The sequence below is a fragment of the Acomys minous genome (genome assembly GCF_964271855.1).
Source record: "Acomys minous genome assembly, chromosome: 4".
NCBI classification, from domain to species: Eukaryota; Metazoa; Chordata; class Mammalia; order Rodentia; family Muridae; genus Acomys; species Acomys minous.
The window spans coordinates 111,646,240-111,670,775 of record NC_140486.1 but is presented as its reverse complement, the minus strand read 5'-3'; the positions used below and the strand labels follow the sequence as shown (position 1 = coordinate 111,670,775).

At 39.5% G+C, this 24,536-nt stretch overlaps 1 protein-coding gene across 8 annotated transcripts in view; it reads right to left on the bottom strand.

Annotated features, from left to right (window-relative positions):
- Positions 1–24,536, bottom strand: part of GIGYF2 (GRB10 interacting GYF protein 2) — a 130,121-nt gene that overhangs the window by 23,900 nt on the left and 81,685 nt on the right. For 5 of the 8 annotated variants that reach the window (XM_084778570.1, XM_084778574.1, XM_084778572.1 and 2 more), the window contains 11 exons: positions 22,062–22,279; positions 21,810–21,969; positions 21,529–21,717; positions 17,580–17,776; positions 16,573–16,732; positions 12,535–12,701; positions 9,995–10,086; positions 8,778–8,885; positions 7,268–7,368; positions 5,110–5,210; positions 3,349–3,510 (listed from right to left, as the gene is read on the bottom strand). In XM_084778570.1, coding sequence (XP_084634696.1) covers positions 3,349–3,510; positions 5,110–5,210; positions 7,268–7,368; positions 8,778–8,885; positions 9,995–10,086; positions 12,535–12,701; positions 16,573–16,732; positions 17,580–17,776; positions 21,529–21,717; positions 21,810–21,969; positions 22,062–22,279 — 1,655 coding nt within the window. Of the gene's footprint in view, positions 1–3,348; positions 3,511–5,109; positions 5,211–7,267; positions 7,369–8,777; positions 8,886–9,994; positions 10,087–12,534; positions 12,702–16,572; positions 16,733–17,579; positions 17,777–21,528; positions 21,718–21,809; positions 21,970–22,061; positions 22,280–24,376; positions 24,529–24,536 lie in introns of those variants that run through there. The other 3 variants (XM_084778576.1, XM_084778577.1, XM_084778573.1) reach the window with 3 other exon arrangements.

Sequence of the window (24,536 nt, the reverse complement as noted above, 5' to 3'; positions counted from 1 at the left end):
GTGAAGTGTGTGCAACTCTGGCTTACCAGCATTTGAAGGGGAATAAATGATGAGCTATCTCTGTAAGTACAGAACAGGATCTGACGTCAAAAGTAATATATAAATTGAGAAGGTGGGTGGATTATGATTTAAAAACAAGCGAGGTGTGGTGGTGCATGCCTTTAATTACAGCTCTCAGGAGGTGGAGGCAGGGGAATATCTGAGTTTAATCTATAGAGCAAGTTCAGAGACAGTTAAGACTACTCAGAGAAACGCTGTCTTGAGTGAAATAAGTAGACAGATAGACAGACTGACTTGACTAAAAAAAATCTGGGCCTAGTGGTGAAGGCCTTAAACCCCAGCACTCAGATACAGGGGCAAGAGGCTCTCTCTGTAGTTCCAAGGCCAGCCTGATCTACATGGTGAGATCCTATCTTTAGAAGAAACAAAACAAACAAAAACCAACTACTTAAAATACTTGCACACTGCAATTCAGTAAGAAGTCTATCCAGGCTTAGATCCAGTCACAAATTTACTATTGACCATAGACAAAATACTAAAATGTAGGCTTTGTTTTCTCTGTTGGTATCTTTTTTAATCTACTGAAAATTTAAGCATAGCAAGACCAAGTCTATATAGATACCAAAACTCAGTGAACGACAAAGTCCCACTAGTAAGTACAACACAGAATCATGTAGAGAACACTGAGTGTTGCACAATTAAATATATTTCTTTTCCAATCCCCCCACCTCAGACAGGGTTTCTCTGTGTAAACCAGGCTGGCCTTAAACTCAGAGATCTGCCTGCCTCTGCCCCCCACTACTGCCCAGCTTCATTTTGAATCTTTAAAAAATGTCATATATATGTACTGCATTTACATTACCCCCTTTCTCCCCAAGACTCACTCCTTCTCAAATACGTAGCCCCCCCCCTTTTTTTAAGATTTATGTATTTTTATATGTATGGGTATTCTTTCTGCATACGTATCTGCCTGTGTACCACATATGTGCCTGGTGACCTCAGAGGGCAAAACAAGGCAGTGAATCCTCTAGAGCAGTGGTTCTCAACCTGTGGGTCATGCCCCCTTTGGGAGTTGCATTTCAGCTATCCACATTTTGATTCATAATAGTAGCAAAATTAAGTTACGAAGTAGCAACGGAATACTTTGATGGCTAGAGTCACCACATAAAAAGCTGTATTAAAGGGTTGTAGCATTAGGAAGTTGAGAAGCACTGCCACAGACCCTGAGTAATGGATGGCTGTGAGCCATCTTGTGGGTGTTGGCACTCAAACCTTGGTTGCTCTGGAAGAGCAGTGAATGTGTGCTAGGTCTCCAGACACTCTAAGACATTTGCTTTTGTCACATCATGGATCTTTCTGTTCACAGAATGTCTTACAGCAAACAAGTACCAACATGTGACTAGAAGCTATGCTTTAGGCCACCAGAGTGGAGTCTTCCATTGGAGGCTATAAAAACTAACAGAAAAACAGACCAAGCAATTTAAATTAAACAGTAAAAAACTAGTAAGGCTTACTAGTTAAAAACAAAGGCTTTGCAAAGATACTAAGATGTCCTAGGCAACGGTAAACATTGGGAATAAGTCTCATATCCAACAATAGTGGACTGGCTAAACTATAAATTCAGACAGCATATTTTTGTAGAACCACTGTGACGATGTATATTTGTACATATCAGTAATATGTACAAATGATGACATAATTCATTAATGTCAAAAGTTAGGTTATGAAACACAAGTACATGTGATCTATTTCTTAAGTAATCACCTGATTAGCTTTTTGTTATCTACTAGTAGTTCAACAGAAGACTGAAAATATTTAAGAAAAATTGCATCTATACTAGGTCACTGTTCTCTAACAGGACAAACACAGCTGCTACCCATGATAGCTACACCATGCAGATTACTAAGTATCCGCTGGGGAAAACAGGGAGTGGGGCTCAAGAGGTGGCATGGCTTGTATACACACAGTGCATCAGACACAGTGGGTTTTATGTTTGTAAGAGGTGCTGAAACCAAACCCCTGAAGACGTATAGTGATAACTACACAGGTCTATGTATAGAGGGGTTTTCCTCCCTGTTTTGAAATACTAATCACTGACAGAGAGCTAAAAGGGTTACTAAAATGGACTGGAGGGCCAAGGACTTAGCCAAAGATAAATATATTTTTCAAACTATATCTGAATGACTGAGCACGTGAAAAGATGCTTAATATTGCTATCACTTGGGAAATATAAATCAAAACCCTACTGAGACTCTACTCTACCTAGCAAAAACATCACTGTCAAAAGCAAACAAACAAAAATAACAAGTGCTGGAAAAGACAAAAAGACATTCAAACCCTTAGGCTTTGAAAGTGGGCACATGAGTCAGGTGTGGTGATGCAAGCCTTTAATCCCAGCACTCGTGAGGTAGAGGCAGGTAGAGTTTGAGGCCAGCCCGGTCTACAGAGTAGGTCTGGGACAGCAAAGGCTACAAAGTGAAACTCTGTCTCGGGGGAAAAAAATTAAAGTGGGCACATAAAAAACTTTATTATAGAATTCATGAATCATGTGGCAAACATACTGCTACTCCATGTGTAGAGTTGAAAGTAATGGCCCACTTATCTGTGGGTTCATCTTTATTGAAACATTATTTATATACTCAATATATACATGTGTGTGTGTGTGTGTGTGTGTGTGTGTGTGTGTGTGTGTGTGTGTGTGTCCTGGAATTCCTCCAAATGTCCATATCTACATATGTCTACATATATCCGAAGACTATTTACCCTTGAGGAAGAAATTCTGACTACATGCTATGACAATGGCACAAATAAATTTAAGTCGCTCATCAAAAGATAAATACTGCTTTATTACACAAGGTAGCCAGAGTAGTTAAAATCAGGGACAGAAAGAAGAATGTGGATACCAGGGGCCAGGGGAAAAGAAATGGGAGCCGCTGTTTCATAGGCTAAGAATTTGGGAAGGTGAGGCAATCCTGTAATCCTCACAACAGTAACAACATGATGCCACTGATGGCACACTTAACATTTTATAGTGTAGGCTAACACACGGGTTTTCTGAAAGCACGCTTGACTTTACAAAAAAATAAACAGCAATGTTCTGTACCAAAATTACTTCATGTTTGTACCAGGTAAGGCTAGAATGTCTGAAATCTAAGTAGGTTATGAGTAAATGATGAAAAACCGAGACCCTGTCGTGAGTACTGGTAGAAAACAAGTTTTTTCTGAAGCTGAGTGAGTCTTCTAATCCTGCTATTACAGCCTTCTCTCCCCATTCCTCTTGCTATAGAAGGGAGCACATCACCAAGGAGCCAAGAGCTCTCCCTAGGTGCAGAGCTGCCAGAGACATACCTGTTTCCTTCGAGCAAGCTCCTCTTCTTCCCGTCTTTTCCTTTCTTCCTCCTGCTGCCTCCGAAGGATTTCCTCCTGTTGCCTCCGGAGTTCTTCTTGCCTCTTCCGCTCCTCCTCTTCCCTTTTCGCCCTCATTTCTGCCTCTCTTCTCTCCTGCTCTAGCTAGATTATGAAAAGAATATTTTCATCAACTTGATAGCAAACATAGGGGTACCCCAAAGCACTGTGTAATTTTAGAGGTGAGAGGTGCAGATGCTGCCATTCATTCAGCAGCACCCTCTGGAAGGATTCTAAGCTCCAAATGGCACAGCAATCATGTTTCTTCTCTTCTAAACTGCATGCATGCTCTTCTTTGACATGACATTACGCCACATCTCTTAAGATGTGGGACACAAAGTTGCCAACATGAGAGTAACATCAGAAGTGTATGTCTGGTATTTCTTTACGTATTGCTACAAAACACTTGTGACTGATCCAACTGTGACTCTAGGGTTTCAACAACTACCAGCAGGGCTGCTTGGAATGAACTCAGGCTTACTAATTTCACCCGTCAATTGCACTTCAGGCCTTCTCTTTTCTCACCTATAGGTGAGAAGGTGCAAGGAACTCATGACAGCCTGCTCATCTTATTCCTGCCTCCAATCAGATAAAATTACTTAGTTGTTCTCTGATTCCTGAACGTTCTAGAATCCACCTAGCCAGGACTATGTACTTTTAACTGCAATTTAATTTTTTGTATCTTAAAACACATGCTGAAACATGGTAGTACATGCCTGTAATCCTAGTACTTGGGAAGCAGAGGCAGTTACCACCTCAAATTTGAGGCCCACTTGAGGCCCAGAGTAACTTCCAAGACAATCAGGGATGCAATAGTGAGATCATATCATAAACAAAACCAAACCCCTACTCATCTTGAGCTGCAATTTAATTTAGGAATTGCTGACTATCAAAAATGACTGTCACCACCTTCTAAGATGGGAAGCAGCCCATATACTCTTAACACTCTGTAAGTGTAACTGCCACTTTTCTCTGTCTCCCCCGCTCACCACAGGACTGATAAACTACCAAGAGAGACACATTCTTACTCGCATGTCCTCAGCTCAGAGCACTAAGAACTCAAGAACTATGAAGACCTACATGCAGTCTCTCATTTGTTTATAGAGACAGCTCACCATGGACCTTTCCACACTCTGGGTGCTGTAAGGAGACAGCCACTCCTCAGGATGTAAGATGCATTAAACTTGACTCTACTGGGGTGTTAGAATCGAGAAATCTTTAGAATCATACCATGTACTGGTATAGACATCCTCTTTTGGCAAGTTCTAAACTAAAATTCAAGACTGTTAGTTCCTCCAAGGTCTAATGATCATGCCCAGCATTTCAGCGTCATACCTGAGGATACTAGGAAATGACTATAAAGATTCAATGAAGGAATGCAAGCCACTGATTTAAAATGTAATAAATGCAGACATTTTCTAACAGTTTTCATGACAAATAATTATGCCACAAATAATTAAGTAAAATACACTTATGACTATAATCATTATTTAGTAACAATACAAACCAATTTTAACTGAGGTGTTCAGAGGTTTTTTGGGAGAAGAGGGAACCAAAAGATAGAATACAAATGTACTTATCCCAGCTAAGTAGAGGTAAACTAAAAAGAAAATAGGTAGCCAGAGGAAAAGAAAAAAATGAAATAAACAGAGCCTTGCATCCTGAAGCTGGAAGATGCACACTTGTGAAGAGTAAGTTTCAGACCTTTGCAGCTTTGGCCTTCTCTAGCTGCTGAAGCTGCTCCAAGGAAGGGCCTGGTGTCGTGGTGTCCAGGGGAAGATCCCATACACTACCACCTTCCCAAACTGTAAGGCAAAGACAAAAGTGAGAAAGGTCACATAACCACAAGCATAATGAAAAGAGCTGCTCCCTGAACCTAAAATGTGCTCTAGCATACTCCTTCTATGGGAGGAGTGTACAGGGTTGTCTTGCTACCTAGTCCAAAACAGCCTTGCTTCCTGCCTCAGCCTCCCAAATGCTGAGATTAAAGTATGTGCCACCACGTGCCTGGCTGTTTTGCATTAAAAGAAATGAAGGCAACAGGTTCTCATCAATATTCTTTAATATATTATGAAGAAAATGTATTACGACACACTGTAGTATGAAGAATAAATTTCATCCTTGTAATGCTCTATATAGTTACCTGATATAGAGCTGGTACAGACAGGTACCCCATCTTTACAGATGAACTAGTTTTAAAACTTCAAAACGAACATGCACAATACAACTCCAATTCCAATGATATCAAATTCCACAGAGGATAGATTTCCAGTAGCCATGCAATCTCTTACTTCATACCAAGTAGAGAACCAGGTAGTTGCACACTATAAATGTATTAAATGTTACTCAACTGTTCTTATGGTTATAAATTAAGTTACATCTCTTTGCAGAGAGACTGTACATGTCTTACATTATATTTGGTCTGGCAAAAGACAGCACAGGGCCAGATGTAGAAGTAAATATTAAGAGTTCCAAGTCAAGCATGGTGATACATTTCTGTAATCCCAGTACTCTGGAAGTAGAGCTCAAAAGAGGATCAAGTTCAAAGCCAGCCTTAGCTATACATTAAATCAAGGCTAAATGAAACTTGTCTCAAAGAAAAATAAAACATAACAAAGGCTTCTGAGTCTATTTTCTTATTGATAGTTAAGTTTATTGAAACTAATTCTCTATTTCCTTTTTGTTGTACTAGAGATTTAACAGTCTTGCAAATGCTAGTATTTACCACTGAATTTACAGCCCCACATTACTCTATTTCTCTGCATATCTATTACAATCTATCTGTGCAAATTAAATACTGTGTATATAAAACCAATGGAGTATTTAAAAGGACCTAATTATATATGAACACTAAAGAATATTTTAAAACTCTAAGTGTAAATTAATACAAAAAAAAAGAAAAATGAGGGCTGGCAAGGTGACATGAGTTTGACTCCTAGGGCTTACAAAGTAGTAGAGAACCAATTCCCACAAGTTGTCCTAACCTTTAAGAATAGACTGTGTTACCTGTGCCCACACAAACACAGACACATATATACCATGCACAACCACCCACATGTAAACAACATCATCATCATCATCATCATCATCATCATCATCATCATCTACACAGTAGAAAGTTTTGCTTTAATCTCTTTTGAGAAGGTTTCAGAAGGAAGACACTAGGCCTTCTACTGCCATTATAGGGTCAATTATAGAACTATATTTGATAGCTCACGAACTCTGTCAAAATTCATGATTCATAAAAATTTAACACCCAGGTGCTCTCTCTTATAAGCACTACTGGTTATTTAAACTTCCCACTTCTGTGTATTATAACTTAACAAATTGTTCCACCAATTATCAAGCTTTTTAAAATCTCAACTCCTAAGTTTTCTAATTTGATACAAATAAAGAAAATCAGAGAACGAGTGAAGGTGTTCATTTAAAGTGGGTATTTCTCATGCTAAAATTTGACAATATCCACAAGGTTGGAGTTACTCAACTATAACTCCAACAGAGAAAACATCAGTACTTAGGTTTATTTCCACCCCACCCCACCCCACCCCCTACAACCTGGTAGAAGACATCAAAAACAAAAGATTTTTCAGGGCTCAAGATTTGGAAAAGTGGTACAGCCCTAACCTGGCACAGAAAGGTCTGGAGACTGATGTCAGAACACCCCACCCCAAATTCTGACTCACATAATTCAAACAATTTATATACTAAATGCTTCTACAAAGCCTTTTTTGGACCTACTAAATATAGAACTTCTTAAAATTTAATAATGAATCAAAACATCTAAAACATTTAAAAATTAATTACAAAGTTATTCATTCTAAATACCTTAAGTTGCACTATATAAGCAACATGACATTTTTACCTGCAGGCTGTGAGGTTGCTGGCTGAAGCTCCCAGATAGAGCCAGTGTCTGGTACTGACACAGACCTAGTTACTGAGGGAATGATGTTCTGATCAGACATTCTGCAAAAGGGGGGGAAAAAAAATCAATGTGTTCCTGTCATTTGGAAAATAAGAGGGATTCCTACATTATTAGCAGGTTACAGGGTTATTTGGCTGAGAAATGACATTGTGTTGTTGTTGTCTTGCTTTGTCTTTTGAGGAAAGATCTCAGTATGTAGCCCTAACTAACGTGTAACACATTATACAGACCTAACAGGCCTCAAATTCAGAGATCTACATGTTTCTGCTTTTCAAGTATTAGACTCTATTTCAAAATTGATGAAGCCAGGTGGTGGTGGCACACGCCTTTAATCCCAGCACTTGGGATGCAGGTGGATCTCTGTGAGTTTGAGGCCAGCCTGGTCTACAAAGTGAGTCCAGGACAGTCAAGGCTACACAGAGAAACTCTGTCTCGAAAAAATAAAAATAAAAATAATAAAAACAAAACAAAACAAAAAAAATCAAAATTGATGAAAGCTGGGTGTGGTAGTACATGCCTCCAACCCGAGCTCTTGGCAGACAGGCAGATCTCTGAATTTATGGTTAGCCTGGTCTACATAGTGAGACCCTGTCTTAAAACAACAATGATACCTAAGAACTGCATTTCAATTCTGTCTTTTAGGTCTTCTATGTATCAGGTTAACTTAACTAAGCCCCCAGTATCTCAAGAGTGCAGTTTGCTTATCTTTAAAATAGAGACCAAGCCAGGCATGGTGGTACACGCCTTAATCCCAGTACTTGGGAAACAGAGGCAGGCAGATCTCTTGAGTGACAGATGGGCTAAGGCTCACATGAGAAATGTGAAGCACTCTGATTAAGACAGACAGTATAGCCTTGGAACAGTAACTGCTGATATGGCTTCAGGAGCTGAGACCAACATCCTAAATGAAAACCAGAAGTAGAAGGAATTAAAGAATGCCTCCATAATTGCTTTGCCGATAGACTTGCCTTAAAGGTTTGGGGATCCTAATAAATTATGACCCTGTACTGCCTTATCAATCATCTTTTTCAGCTACCAAAGGTAAAAGTGAAATTAAAATCCCAGTCTATGATCGTCTGTTACAGGTTCCCACATGTTCTCATCAATCTTTGATTGTCATTCAAAAAACTGTATATTCTACAAGTGCTTATCCCTGTAGCTAAATGTTTTCAAGTCATACTTGACAGGGTTTCTCTGTGTAGCATTGGCTGTCCTGGACTCGTTTTGTAGACCAGGCTACCTCTGGCTCCCAGAGTGCTAGGATTATAGACATGCGGCACTGCATCCAGCTAATACTATTTTTATATACACCATAAAGACAAGTTTTGTAAAAATATTCTGATGCTGAAACTCACACATATACCAACATTTCTTTACTCTCTGTAATTCACATATGCACACATATACATGCATGAGTACATAGAAGTGACATAATGGAATGACTACCAACCTCATCTTCAGAGCCTGGAACTGCTGGATTAGAAGAGCCAACTGCTGCTGCTGCTGAGATGACAAAGCTGCTTTCTGCTGTTGAGCTAAAACCTGTGCATATTGTTGTCTTCAAAAGTTAAAAAAAAAAAAAAAGTATAACCTATCTACCCACATCTAGTTCAAATGACTGACAGATTGAAAAACAGAGCCCACCTCATTTCCTCCCCAACCACAAAATCAAATATATTTTACAATTCTATATACTAATAGTAAAAAAAAAAAAAATTTTATGATTCACTCCAGAGAGGATTCATAGATGCTGTTTCTGAAGGAAAGATGCATATGTATACATATACATATAAAACAAATGACATGTGATACACATATATATGCCTCATATCATAGAATGTCAAAAACTGGCGAACACCCACAAGATGCATCAGTACCAATCATTTCCCAGATTGTAACTGACAATAAGGAAAATTTCACATCTATTTCCAAATGAACTCTGCAAAATAAAATCACTTCCACAAAAAGCCTCAAAGATCATGCTTCAGTGTGGAAATTTTTAGGTAATATTTTCCACTAGCTCTGAAAATGTCTTCAGGTCTGCAGCTACCCTTGTAATTTAACAGCAGTCATAGGCAATCTATAAACAGGTAAGTCAGTGATCCAATAACATTTTGCTTAAGACAGGCAGCAGGCTACCAATGCAAGACAGTGCCAACCCATATACCAGCACAAATGCTCCTCCTCCTCCTCAAGCCCAGTACTCAGGAGACTAAAGCTGCAGAAACCTAAGTTTTAGGCAGTCAGGGCAATATAACTAAATCCTATCTCAACAACAGCAGATACATAAAGCAAAGGGAAGTGACGACCTTAGTGGGTGGTCATCATTCTACACCATTCCTAACAACGTGAGTTTTAGCTTCTTCCCATCTTCTCCTCTATGTTTTTAATCTGTGCCCCTCAGAAAGTACGTAGTTCTTAATTGTTGGCTCTTTCTTCAGCAACTAAAAACCCTGAAAAATTATAATCAGATGTCCTTTTCTGCAATCTTCTAGCATTTAAACAGTTAAGACTAAAATTAGATGACAGTGGTCCACATGTCACTAGTAGGCTACTCAAGTATCACAGAAGCCTTGAGTTCTCACTATAAAAGGTGAGACTTGGGAGCAGACTCTATCTCAGGCTCCTCTGGTGCTGCAGTGCATCCTACTGCATCACGGTTCTTACTGTATTAAGAACTGCTGATACTGGAGGTGCTGCATCTGGTATAAGGCAGTGAGTTCTTGCTGTCTGGTCATGCGTTCCTGGTCCAGTTCTCCCTGAGAGAAAAGAGGTCAGAAAGAACCACCATGAAATAAAGGGCAATGAGCATACACACCTAACAAAGCACTTTTACTTTCTACTCCAACCTTTTGATCTTGAAACCCCTAAGTAACAACCCCATCATCTTTAAAAACCAAACAATGCCACCTAGTGGAATAAGGTGGTGTTTCTAGCACAAGTCACAAAGGGTCAGCATTGCCCTCCACTACTTCAAGCTGAATGCCATAATTAGAACTGAGAAATTACCTAGTACTTCACATCTTAGTGGCTTGTTTTAAAGATCATATTGAAATCAGAGAAACAGAACATTATGGAAAAGAGTAAAATGATCTAACAGCTGGTGAGATGATAAGGAATTTCACAGTAGCACACAATCAGATCATAAAGCTAAGGTACAAATGTCTTTAAGATATTGAAAATATGGAGAAAAAACTTTCAAAACTACTCCTCCAAATTAGGTACTTCTACTGCTAGCAATACCCTCTAAATTTAAAAAGACAGGCTATAGTATTTCCTTTGTATTTCAAAATAATTTCAATAAGATGGCTGAAATTTTAGTTTTGTAAAGTTAAAGGAGACAAAGAAAAATATGAGGTTTATAATAGTAAAAAAAAACAAAAAACAAAAAAAACCTAATATACTAAACGTAGGCAAACCATGTTATGAACTTGTATCTTTCTTTCTTACATATTGATTATAGTTTGAAATAAAGCATATGACACACAATGTGTCAGGGCAGGAAGCATCCTAAATTCTGAGACACTAGCAGTAAAGAAAGGTCTGTAGGTCTAGTCAACACTTCACATGGAAACCTGGGTTTTAAGAATACTGCTCAGCTCTCAGTGCTACTCAAGGCAGAGGTATCAGCTAACAAGGAAGCAAACTTCCCAAAGGTTTTCCCGTGAATGGGTACAGACTGAAGCTTAGGTGCAGCTTCAACAGAAGAGGTACAGATTGTGGCTGGCGTTGGGAATAGACAAGGAATAAGACCATGCCAAGAAACAAGTGAGCAGCTTTTAGCTCCTGACACATGAAAAGCATGTTTCAACTTCAAGACAGAAAATAAGGGTTAATCTTGTCATGTAAATTAAATCTACAAGTAATGATATACTATAATTTTTCTTGGAATTTAAAAGAAACAATACTCAAAAATAATGTATACATAATGGAAGAGGAAATACGATGGCCTGTGAGCCTGCCTACATAACTCTTTAATGACAGAGGCTGTAATATGACACTCATCACCACCTATCAAAAATCTACCATGGAAGTATGACTAGCAGCCCTCAAAAATAGTTGTATAAGTCAACAGTGGGCTACTGCAGAAATCCAATATTCACATTAAATTAAATATGATCATTTTATCAATGGACAAGCACTATTCGCTCCAACTTAAAAGACATAGAAAGTGTAGATAGACATATACGTAGAGACTTCTACTAGCAGCTCTATTGAGAAAGGACAGCCTCAAGAGAAAGTATTTCCCAGATACAAGTTTAGGCCTTCACCATGGTGGTGCACGCTATTTATTCCCAGCACTTGGGAGGCAGAGGCAGGTGGATCTCTGTTGAGTTTGAGGCCAGCCTGGCCTACAAAGCCAGTCCAGGATAGCCAGGACTCTGTTATACAGAGAACTCCTGTCTTGGGAGGGGGAAAAAAAGGTGGTGGTGGTGATTTTATAAGCCAGGAAATAGAAAGGAAATGGAGGTGAGAGGTAATAATGTCCATTCTACGTAAAGAAAGTAAGAAATTTGCAGAGGCCAACCACTACATTGTAACATAGCAGATAAAAACTTTAACATGAGGGGCTGGAGAGATGGTTCAGTAGGTAAGAGCACTGTCTGCTCTTCCAGAGGTCCTGAGTTTAATTCTCAGCAACCACATGGTGGCTCACAACCATCTATACTAGAATCTGACGCCCTCTTCTAGCATACAGGTATATATGCAGATAGATCACTCATACAATCAACAAACAAACAATTTGACATGAGCTTTGAAAGGAAAGAGCCAAACCATGAAGGACTAGGTCAGGGTAAGATACTGATCTCATTCTTTATTTGCTAGAAAACTACTCACAATTTTTATATAGTGTACGTAAATGAATGCAGAGTAAGTTTTGAAAAGGTCACAACTGTTCAGGATACAATTCTCCCATTCAAAAATGCCCATTATCACTTCAATTCCCTTCTATGAAACTATCGGGTTGGGTATGGTAGCTGGTGCCTACAATCCCAACAACTCAGTAGGAAGAGGAGGACCACCACATGTTTGAAGCCAACCTGGTCTACAGAGCAAGTTCCAGGACAGCCAGTTACACTGCAAAACCCGGTCTTGAAAAAAGAAAAGTGAAAGAGACACTACCATTCTTTCCTTCTTTACTGCAACCCTGGTTGCCATTCAAAAAGAAATAAGTATTCCTGTATCTATTGTAGGAAGATACTCACCATATGAGGAGGAGGAGCTGGGCCTGGAGAGAAAGGAACCCTTCCCCACATTTTCATGATATCACCAAGAGGCTGGAAGCTTTCATCACATGCTCTCTTCACCAGCAAAGACATTGTAAAATAGCCCGCCTGAAACCATTCGGCCATCTCTTGATTATTAAAGGGGCCTAAAGACAAGGGCAGTAAGAATCTTGTCAGGCTTAAAAATAAATATATTCCCTAGGTCTCATGATCATACAAATTTTTATAGAATATTAGCTTACCTCAAAGAGTGACAAATAGTTTTTTATTAGATGCAACAAAGGTAAATTTTGACATACGCAGGGTTTTGTCCGTTTCACAGAGCTGTTCATTCTCAGCAAGTGTTCTGCTGCTGAGTCTGATCCCTAAGCAAGCTCCACTTTTACTTTTACACCTCCCAAATTGTCACCAATGCTTTAATGACTGTAGATAACACAACTGTTTCATCCTCTACAACAACTCACTTCAGGAGGGTAAGGTAAACAGAAGAGCTGATCACCATGCACTTGCTCGCATCTTTGTAACTCAACAGTGCTACACAAGCTCTCCAAGCTCTGCTAGAGACCAGCGATTGTAGGGCAAAAATAAATTTAAAAGAGCAAAAATCAACTGAACTGAACTAAATCTGGCCTTGAGGGAAAAAATGCACTCAAAGAAGAATGGCGTGCTTTAAAATAAAATCTACAGAATATATAGACTAATTCAGTATTTTTTAGGCATTGAAAATGATTTTTAAATGTGAATGGGTGTTTTGCCTGTACAGATGTCTGTGTACCACCTATGCGCCTGGTGTCCCCAGAGGCCAGAAGAGGGTGTGGGATCCTCCAGAACTCGAGTTACAAATGGTTCTGAGCCACTGTGTAGGTGCTAGGAGTCAATCCTAGGTTCTCTGGAAGAGCAATATTTTTAACTGTTGAGGCATTTATCCAGTAATCCCCTCCAATTTATTAAAATCAGACATATATGTTCTTTGATCACCACAGACTCAAGAATTTTTTATCAACAACAGAATACTAACAGGAAAATCCCTAGCTTAGAATCTAAAACCACTTCCAGTTAATTTATGGGTTGTGTGTGTGTGTGTGTGTGTGCGCGCGCGCGCGCGCGCGCACACGCACGTGCACACACACACACAAAAGTACATTCCACATGCACTGAATAAACCACAACTAAGTTAACTTTACTTCTGAAATACAAGAATGGTTCATTCAAATTCTGGAAAACTCATCAATCTGCTGAATATATATATATAGGTGCATGCTTCAGGTCTTGGTGGGGAAGGATATCAATATTTCATACCACATTACATACGGCATAGGATTATTCAGTTGGTGCAGAAATGTTTAACAATACCCTTTCATATTAAGGAGGGGGATGCTCACTTTGGCAGCACACATACTAAAAAGATTAGCATGACCTCAGCTTGAGGATGACACCCAGATTTGTGAAGCATTCTCTATGTTTTTTTCTGACCTTCATATATGCCAAAGGATTAAAATAAAAGGCACTAAGAAGGAAAAAAAAAAAAAAAGACGGGGGCGGGGGGGGGGGGGGAGAGAAAGAGGGTAGATGGAGGCAAGTAATGATGCTTACCACTAAACCTGACAACTTGAGGAAGATCTCTGGTAACTACGTAGTAGAAGAGAAGTTACACTTGCAAGTTGTCCTCTGACTTCCACATCATGTGTGCCCATACACATTCACTCATGTACACGTGTATGTATGCACACACTCACACACATAAAACAGATGGTTTAGCAGTTAAAACAATTATTGTTCTGGCAAAAGATGCAGGTTTGGGTTCCAACACCACATGGCAGCTTACGAACACCTGGTAAACATGTATATATCCACACACAACGGAAAATAATAATTTAAAAATTAAACATGCATAAGAAGATAAATCTAAGGCAACCAAGATGGCTCAGTAAGTATAGGCATTTAAACCTGGTGACCTAATTCCACCCTAGGAACTCAAGGAAAAGTGGAAGGAGACAACTAACTCCATGGAATTATGCTCTGGCTTCACACATCATGTAAATACATAGACAGTGATAATAAATAATAAGCTTTTAAAAAATAAGGCTCTACTACCAGATACAAATAACCACACCTAATAGAATGATTTTGTCTGTTGGCTTTATTATTTCTAGCTACTTAGGAAGAGTGAGGCAGGGGCCTTCAGTCTAGAAGTGTGAGATCAGTGTCAATAATACAAGACGTCATCCTGAAAAGGGGAAGGGAGGTTGAGAAAAGAAAAAATCTCCACTAGACACAAATACAAATAAAGATGTTCAACACACCAATCAGAACTACAGAAACCATAAGGAGAACCAGGTTTGGGGGAAGACATCTATAATCCCAACACTCACATGGCTAAGTCAGGAGGACTAAGAATTGGAGGACATGATGGGTTATATAACAAGAACTTCTACCAACCCCCCAAAAAACCCTAAATATAATCAGATTTACTAATAACTACAAAGTAAATGACAAAAGCTAGCAAGGATGCAGGCAAGCAGTTAAACAGAGTTTCTGTACGGTCTAGAAGCAGGTGTGGTAGAACATGTCTACACCGCTAGCATTCAGGAGGCTGAGACAGAAAGAAGCTCAAGAGTTCAAGATAGATCTGAGCTACACACAGGCAGGTATCATTACACACTTGCTAGAATGATTTACGAACAAAAGCCACAAAAGCTAACATCATCAAATTCTGGTAAAGATATGGAGAAACAACAATGTGTACATTGTTAGAGGTCATGTAGAATAGTTCAGAAACTCTGGAAAGCAGTTCAAAAACTAAAGATGCAACTGCCATTTGACCTAGTACTTACACTCGTGGGCACTTATACTTTAGGGAATGACATACTTTCACATACTGCCTATAAATGTTTTGTTTGTAGCAGCCAAAAAACTTAAACCACCCAAATGTCCTTCATAAGACAAATGGTTAAATATGCGACTGACATACATTTGATATCCAGTATGACTCAGTAATGCAAGGAAGCAAAGTACTGACATATGAAGCCACCTGGATGAATCTCAGGGATTAACTAAATGGACAGAGCCACCCACACCAAACATTGTATGCTGTATGATTCTACTTATATAACATTCCTAAAATGCTAAAATATAAAAATATAAAATAGATTAGTATTTACCACAGATAAACAAAGGAGTGTTTAGCAACATTGCTACTAAAAAACAAAGATTCTGAATCTCAACTGTGTTGATGTCAACAAACTGGAGGTTTCGCCACTGAGAAAAAACAGGATGAAGGACAATTGTGTGTGAAACTACAATTATCCCAAATAAAATAAATTTAATTAAAATATACATATATACATAGCCCTGTTCTTAGGTATCTTAACATTATACTTGGATGCTAACAATGAACAAATATATAGAAGACCAGGCAGTGGTGACTCCTATGAAGAAGAGTAAGACAGGATAAGGGGACTGGAAGTGGGAGCTGCTAACAAGCTGGAGCCATCACAGGGTATACTGAGTAAGTGCTGTGCTAAAACTGACACTAACATACCAACAACCAGTTCATGTGCTAAACATTTTTAAAGCAGTAATGAATCTACACATATTCTTTACAGCATTCTCTCCTCTAACTTATTCAAATCTTTTAAGAGATTCATTTGTAATACTGCAGTCTTTTCTAAGTTATTTTCATAACTGTTGCTTATACCAAGCGTGCTTTATGAAATCATTTAAGGTTCTCCATCACTTTCTGCTGGTCTGGCTATAAAAACACAGAGATGACGAGTACGATACCCACCTCTTACCGAGCCAGATGTGTGGGGCTCACATAGTGCACTAAGCATTTTGCTGTCACCACTGCCATTTTAGTCTCATCACTCTCTGTGTCTATTTTTTTTTCCTCTTTGTATTTATAAAGTCTGTTGACTTTGTTTTCTATTATGCAAACTGACTGAACAAATCCCTTCACAGGAGGTTCTGAGAGTAACACAGATACTTCAGTATTTAAAATGAAAATGGGCCCCTTACCTTGGATTTCTCCCTGAGGGTCTTTGTAATACCACTTTTGCATTGCTTCATGCATCAGAGGAATCGACACTCCTTTAGCTCTGTGCTCTTGCAGTTTTGATGTCAATCTTTCGTCATCTAGTGCACTGTCTTGGAGATAAGCCACCATCTTCTCAGCTTGCTAGTAACAGAAGATAAAAGGATAGAGGAAACAAATGATCCTGAATTAATATTATAACGCTAATAATAATCTCTGGGTTTTGGCCACTTGATTTATGAAAGACACTATGCAAGGAACAACTAATAACCTAATCTCATTTTATACGAGAAAAATATTATGTATCAAAGACCCAATGTAAACCAACTAGACTGAAATACAAACTGGTATGAATCAAAGCCCAGGCTCCAAATAAGGTTTTAAAATATGATGCTGGCCCACTCTAGTTTACACTAACCTTCATGTTTGAGTAGAGATATTAATAGAACACATGACTCAATTAATAAAATTACAAACACATTACTCTACAAGTTTCATTAATATATCACTAACCCTTCCTTCTCTGTTTCCTGTCTCTAATCATACTATCCTAAGGAAAGAGAAACTCTTGTAGGAAGCCAACTCATCATTTACATGTGACAGTGTCCCACACAATTTCAGGGAACTATAGATGTGAAGAAAAATGTAACACAAGAAGGCTTTTAGCCATCTTCACTGCTGTACTTGGAGTAAAGAGCCCAGAAGACACAGAGACCAGCCACAGCTGCTTGTAGTCACCATTTTTAGCATTCCATTGACATCCAAAGGGAAAAGAAAAGAAAACAGCTAAGGGCAGTCTCAGAAGAACAAACAATAACCTGGCATAATGACTACTACATAGCAGAAACTTAAAAGCATGAAATGATCTGAAGACAATTACTCACACACACATTAAATAACCAAACAAATTGTCCAGTACTTAAAATCTAGTGCATAAAACTTCTGTACTGGTGTAGGCTTGAGAAGAGACAACAGAGTAACATGGTTCTACCTGTTCCAAGTGCTTGAGGCCCTCTTCATCATCTGGCTCTATGGAAACGTTGCCCATACCAGGAGCTTCGATGGCTGCTGTCTCAACTGGCCGTGAGGCAGAACTAGGAGTGGGAACAGGAGGTGGAAGGATGAGGAGAGGAGAAGTTGGGTCTGGAGGAAGCTGTGTTGAAGGTTGCTGGGAGGCAGGCACAGTTTCTAAAAGGAAAGAACATGATAAAGTTCTTAGAAATCCGGAGACTTCTCAAAGTTAACTCTACATTATTCAGTTGAGCAGTCTGTGGTACAGGACCAAACAGAGACATCAATTCTGAAGCTACTTTTTATTGAAAACTATAGTATTTCTCTCTAGAATGACAGACAAGTATAAAAGTCCCTAAAGGGTTTTCCTACCTGTGTCACTATAGCACCTATCCAGTAGTAGCAACAGTTAGTCTAATTCACACTTTTTGGTTTTTGTTTTGGTTTTACCAGACAGGGTTTCCTCTGTATAACAGTCCTGGCTGTCCTGGAACTTGCTTTGTAGACCAGGCTGGCCTTGAACTCACAGAAATCCACCTGCCTCTTCCTTCCCAATGCTGGGACTAAAGGCATGTACCACCACCGCACGGCTCTAATTTGCTCTTTATAATGCCTCTAAATACTAAAAGACATTAAAATACTCAAAGCTTTTCAATGACATGTAATCACATCAAAATGTTTATGAAAAGCACCTGCTAATCCTAAGTACCTACGTTCAAGTGATAATATAGTGCATGTTTAAGAGCCTCAACAGTACAGGGTATCTTTAAGTCTAAAAACTGTTAAAATAGGTTCTGCCTGGATTCTTTTGGTTGGTTGGTTGGTTTTGGTTTTTTAAGACCTCACTCTGGACCAAGCTGGCCCCAGGCTGAACAAACTACATGTCTCTGCTTCCTAGTGCTAGTATTAAAAGTGTGAGCCACTATGACCCGGTTTAAATTATTTTTAATTGATTTTTATTTTTAAATTTTATATGAATTGGTATATTACCTGCACTCATGTCTATATGAGGATGCCGTATCTTCCAGAACTGGAGTTACAAACAGTTGTGAGCTGCCATGTGGGTGCTAGGAATTGAGCCCTGGTTCTCTAGAAAAGCAGCCAGTGCTCTTAACCACTGAGTCATCTCTCTAACCCTCCTTGCTTTGGTTCCTAGTTCTAAATTCTCAGCATGTAGGCTCCTAAAGTAAGCACAAGAGACAGTGTAACTAAATCAAAATGCAGTTTCTCCTTTAAAACCCTGGCTGTTCTGTTCAATCACAAAGAGCCTCTTCGATCAAGCATTGCCAAACTTTTCTAAAGTTCCATTTTACCAGTGCTCACCAGTGACACACAACTGCCAGATCCAAAGGCTTTCCTTCACTTGTCATCACTAGCTAATCTCTACAGCAGCTAACACTGTCAAGCTGAATGCTCTCCTTCCTGTACTCTACCCTGTAGGCTCTCAAGGTCATTCTCTGGTTCCTACCCTACAACCAGGAATAACCCAAGGTTCTGTTTTTAATCCTCTTTCTGTTTCTTGTTTTTGAGGCAATCTTACTCATTAGCCACTGCTGGCCTCTAACTTTGGATCCTCCTGCCCCTACTTCCAACTGCTGGGATTACAGGCCTGTGCTAGCACAAAGGACCAGCTAGAACTTTAGCTTGTTACCCCCCTGGCCCTAAAGTATTCTCATCCAGCTACTTTTTCTGGTCAACTCTCAATCTCTTTCACATTTCACAGCCAATGCGAAAACTGAATTTTACTATTCCTCTTTCAAATGGGCTCTTCGACTTCCTCTGGTTCCCTGGTACCTAACCTTCTGATCCCCCTTAGCTATTATCTCTGCCTCTTTTCCACCCTGATATATAATCCGTAACTAATGTCTGTCAATTTCTAATTCAAATCTCATCTGCCACTACCTCACTGTACATGTGCACTGCCTACTTCACTGTGTCTACTCAGAAGTTCAGCAGGTCACATAACAGCACGTGTGTCATAAGATACCCTCACAAGCTTTCAAATCTAAGTTCCAACCATATTTTCAACCAACCTGTTTAAGCACACATAGTGCCTTTTTTTTTTTTAAGGGTGGAGGTAGCCTGAGGGGACAGCGAGATGGCTCAATGTTTTGGGAGTGCTTGCTAGCTAAATCTAACAATCTAAGCTCAATTTCTAGAACCTATATGGTAGAATGGAAGAAGTCATTTTTGGCAGGTAGCCTCCAATTTCTACTTGTTGGTACATTTGTGTATGTAAGCATATTGGGGGGGGGGGTGTGGCAGCTAGGGGAGGAGAAATAAATGTAGTAAAAAAAAATTTAAGGCAGCAGAGGCATTTTATTCTTGTCTATAACTCCATCAGTCCCATTTTCTCACTCTACTTTTATCATTTCCTAGTACTACAACATTCTCTCGATTAATTCAGCTTTATACCTCCAAATTCTACTTCCTATGCCAAGGTTTTCATTGAAGACTACCTAGGCTCCTGAAACATCCCAAGGGTCTGTTTAAGAGTAAAGTCTTATTTTCCTCTGGGTTCTTGATAAGCACACGACTTGACTCTAGACAAAAAATCTATAATCTTTAATACATTTCTATTAAGTGTTCGCAAAATATACATATCTAAACTGAACTCAATTTCCACGAATAAAATGTTTACTCTACTCTTGAGCACAAAACCACCAAGAAACAACTACTATGAATTAAACAGGTCTTAAGAGGCAAATATCTTCCCCCAGATGAGAAGTTACTAGCAGATGACAGCAGCTGGGGAAAGAGTTGTTGTCTTCTGTGACTGCTCGGAGATCACGCATGCTCCACAGAATGCCTTCACGTGTATGTGCACATGAGCAGACTTAACTGGTCTTAGTGGGTTATTTAAATAAAAAAGATATGAGACAGGGAGGGAGATGTGTTAGGGAAGGTCCAGAGGAAACTGGAATGGGTTAGAAGGGAAAGAGAGGTAGATATAACCTAGATACTTTGTATATATAAATTAAATTTTTAAAAAAAAGTGTAAGTTCCACAGCACAGATACACACATGCAAATATTTCTTAATTTGTTCAAGACATAAAAGACTAAAAACAAATTTTTGGTACAGGTCCTCAATATATTAGTCTAATATAGAAGAGAGGGCGAGGGGGAAGATGATGCTCAATTTTTATAATTTTGTTGTTATGTTAATCATATAACAGTGCTGGTTACTAAGAAACAGAAGATAACATTAACTAGGAGGGAACGAAGTTTCAGTTATATAGAGAAGCACAAACAAAAATTAGGGCACAAATCATGGCCTAAAATGTTTTCATGATACAGGAGATAAAGTGGTTGATGCTGAAAATTGCTAGGGAGCCACAGGCTAGATCCCACCAAGTCTAGCAGAATGTTACCAAGGGTAGACTCCTATGGTGACTGAGTCAAACAGTTCTTCAACATCAGCCGTGACAATACAATGTTGAAGTATTCAGAAGAATAATCATAGAAATACACCACCATGGTGCTTTTAAGATGTATGAGTCGCTCAAACATATATAGTTAACACCAGTGAAGATGTGTGAAGACTTATAAAAGTGATGATAGGCTTCCAGACTGGTGCAGGTGCTCTTTCTGCTCCCTTGGGACAATGGCATTTTGGTGTGAGTTTGATGATACTAGAAGGAAGGCAACTGTCTGGTATGAGTATCCAACCAATGATCCTAAACAAACATGCAAGCGCAATCAAGAGAGCTACACCACCTCAGAAAGTGAAGCTCTTATCTCCACTCTTGCAGACTTTAACTCTGTTTTCATGAATTTTGACTGGGAGACATGAGGAAAGCAACATTAGATTGCATTTACTGGTAAAGATACCTGGAAACAGTTCCATGAGGTTAAGTTAAAAGCTATGACACCAGTCAACACTGGCCTCAGCAAAATCCCATTTTAGCATCCTCTCATAAATACATACCATCCCCTCGGCTGGGGACCTTGGTTGGGAGACTGTTTTCTGCCCGACTCTCTTCTTCAGCCTTTTCCATTTGTTCAGCTTTGGGTTCATCTTTCCTCTCAAACTGTGGTACTTCTTGAGGCTGATGATCTGGAGGTGTACTTGGTCTAGCAGATGACAATGACGTTTGGGGTGCTTCCTCACTGGCTTCTGGAACACAAAGTAAATAATAAATGAATTTAGAAAGGTTTTTGTTTCAGGGGGTAGGGGGCAGGGTCCAGGAAGACAAAAATGGGCCTCACCGGCTCCTATTCTGTCTGATTTTTCTCCCTCTCTCTCTGTCTTATCAGGTTCTTTGGCCTCCTCATTATGGCTGCTGTCAGAGTCAGAGCGCTCCTCTCCCTCCTCCACAGGTCGAAAGTCCATCTCCTGCTCTTCGGGAATAGGTTCTTTCTGTACTTTCTGTAGCAAGAAAATAAAAGCGGGGGTTAACAGCATATTTGGCTTTGGTGTAAGGTCAGAACGTATCATAGCATTTAAAACAGACTTCTTACTTTTAGAGAAAGAAATGCTCCAGATGAGTCAAATGTGCCCATTTCTTCTTCAGCATCCTCTAAACACCATTCTGGCAAGCTATCCCTGTCGTCATCTATGCTCCCACTGCCGGAGCGCACCCGTCGGTAACCTCGCTCATCATCTCGATCTCGAAAATCAAACTCAAACCTCCGGCGGCGCTCCATGTGTTCCCGCCAGCCTGTGGAACGAGGGCCATCTGAATTGAGGAGGAGGAAGGATAGAAACCTTAGGAAAGGTTTATGACAGTATTTGAAAAAGAAAATCATAGCTAGGAAGTGAAGACAACTACAACTAAGAGCCCATTGTAATGGATCAACCTCCTAAAGAGAAAATTAGGTGAACTGAGTTCAGAGCATTTGCTGCCACTAAGTGACAGCAGTATTTACCTTCACAATATCATGGCATGTTAACAGTTAAGCTTTTCAAGATACATTTGGAACAAAGCCCACTGATAGGATACTTTACTCAAAGTATGCACTTTAAATAATTAGGCAATCGATGAGCACTGATTAATTACTTGTGTGACCTAATCCTAAACAAGACTTAAAGCACTGGCTGTCTTTCTAATTGAAGTTCATGCCTTCTCTTTGGTAGGTACTAAAGCAGCTCCTTTCTTCCCATAAAAATTATATCAGCTCCATGTCAAACTCTCATATCAAACTCACTGTGCCTAATTACTAGTGCTAAGTTCTCATTTACTATTCTGAGCAACACCAAAAATTCATGAAATTACAGCATAGATTACAGATCATGGATTATGATGCAAATGGCATCATTTGGCAAATCTCTTAATTTCTGACAACAGACGTAGCTGGCGCAGTAGCTAGCACAGTGGCACAGCAGAGCTGTCCAGTTCTGCATCCTATGCTGCTTTCCCACAGTACTGCACTCCCTCCCCTTCCACTTGCCTCGGCTCTTCTTCCTGTTGAACACCTCCAGGGGCATTCCTAAATCCACCCCAGCATATTATTTACTGAATCTACTTTCCAACACACAAAGACTGCCTGCTCAAAGTGCTTTTCTAAAGCAGAAGTGCTCCCCTGGTTTCTCTGTGTTGCCTTGGCTGTCCTGAACTCACTTTGTAGACCAGGCTGGCCTCGAACTCACAGAAATTCCCCTGCCTCTACCTCCCTGGGTACTGGGATTACAGGTGTGTGCCACTGCGCCCAGCAGAAAAAGAGAAAGGGAAGTCCCTGCTACATTTGTCCAACCCACATCTAAAAGTGTCATTTAAAAAAAAAAAAAGAAGAAGTTTTTGACTGTATGGATTTTGTAGTCTTGACTCTGTCTGTTTTAGAAATGCTGGAGAGAAATGAGGCCAAAGTGAAATGCTTTTACTCCTGTGCCCAATTTTGCTACAACTAACAATCTAAAAAATACTGTAGAAAATATGAAGATGCCAAATACAGGCAGAAACCTAGGATGTTCAAAAAAGACAGATCTCCCCATATGGAAAACCTTTACTATCTGCTGTTTAAATGTAAGCCTAGAGCCATTACTCAAAAGGAGTCTTGATGATCAAATGTTAGATTCCAGAGTCGGCTGTCCACCGCTATCATTTCTAAACAGTCTAAGTATGCACACTGATAGGAATCTATCCTTCTAGGCACTGAGCTCCTGTTTCCCTCTTACTGAGTTTCCTAAGTTCATCTCCCAGAGTGGAGGCTCCCTGTTCTCTGAACCCTATCTCTAGCTATATCCAGCTATGAGCCCTGCTTTAATAAAACTACATCCTGAAAGCTGTCTTACCAAGACTGAGTGTAATTTTGCTAATGAAACTAAATGTAGCAAATGAAGCAGGCAACTCATGAAGACTGACCCACAGCTTAATGGTCTTTACAGCTAGAATAAAGTGTAGCATTTTTAGAAATAAATCATCTAAAATATGATATTTAAATTTTTATTCCAATTCTAATAAAAAGATAACTATAATCTAAGGGGTAAAAGTTAACCTACCACAACTAAGCAATCAGACTAGACTTTCAATATGCCAGGCTTCGAAGCAAATTTTTAAAAAAGTTTTTAAGATGTATTTTATCCCCTAAAACATCTTTTAAAAAAACATGGACAAGGGGAACAGGAGTGGATTGTGAGGCTGACAAGAAAACTAATATGAAAGACAAACGAAGCAGAAAGATTCAGAAAAGGTGAGGGGAACACTAGATGACCACATTCGAAGCTTTGGGGAGGACAACAGGAGAAGGTGACACTAAACATTGACCTAACTCCCCTTAACAAACTCAATATCATACACTTGGTCTCAGAAGCACTGTTCACCTTCCAAAACATTCACCTTGTTTGTTTTTGACCAGCTGGAATTTCTCTTCTCCTTCAGCCCAGATTCTGTCCATTCTTCACTGAATGCTTGTTGGGAACATAAGTCTACAGCCCTTCTCCTTACAGGCAAGCTCAGCACAAGATGCTGCAATGCCTTGGAGAGAATTATGACACGT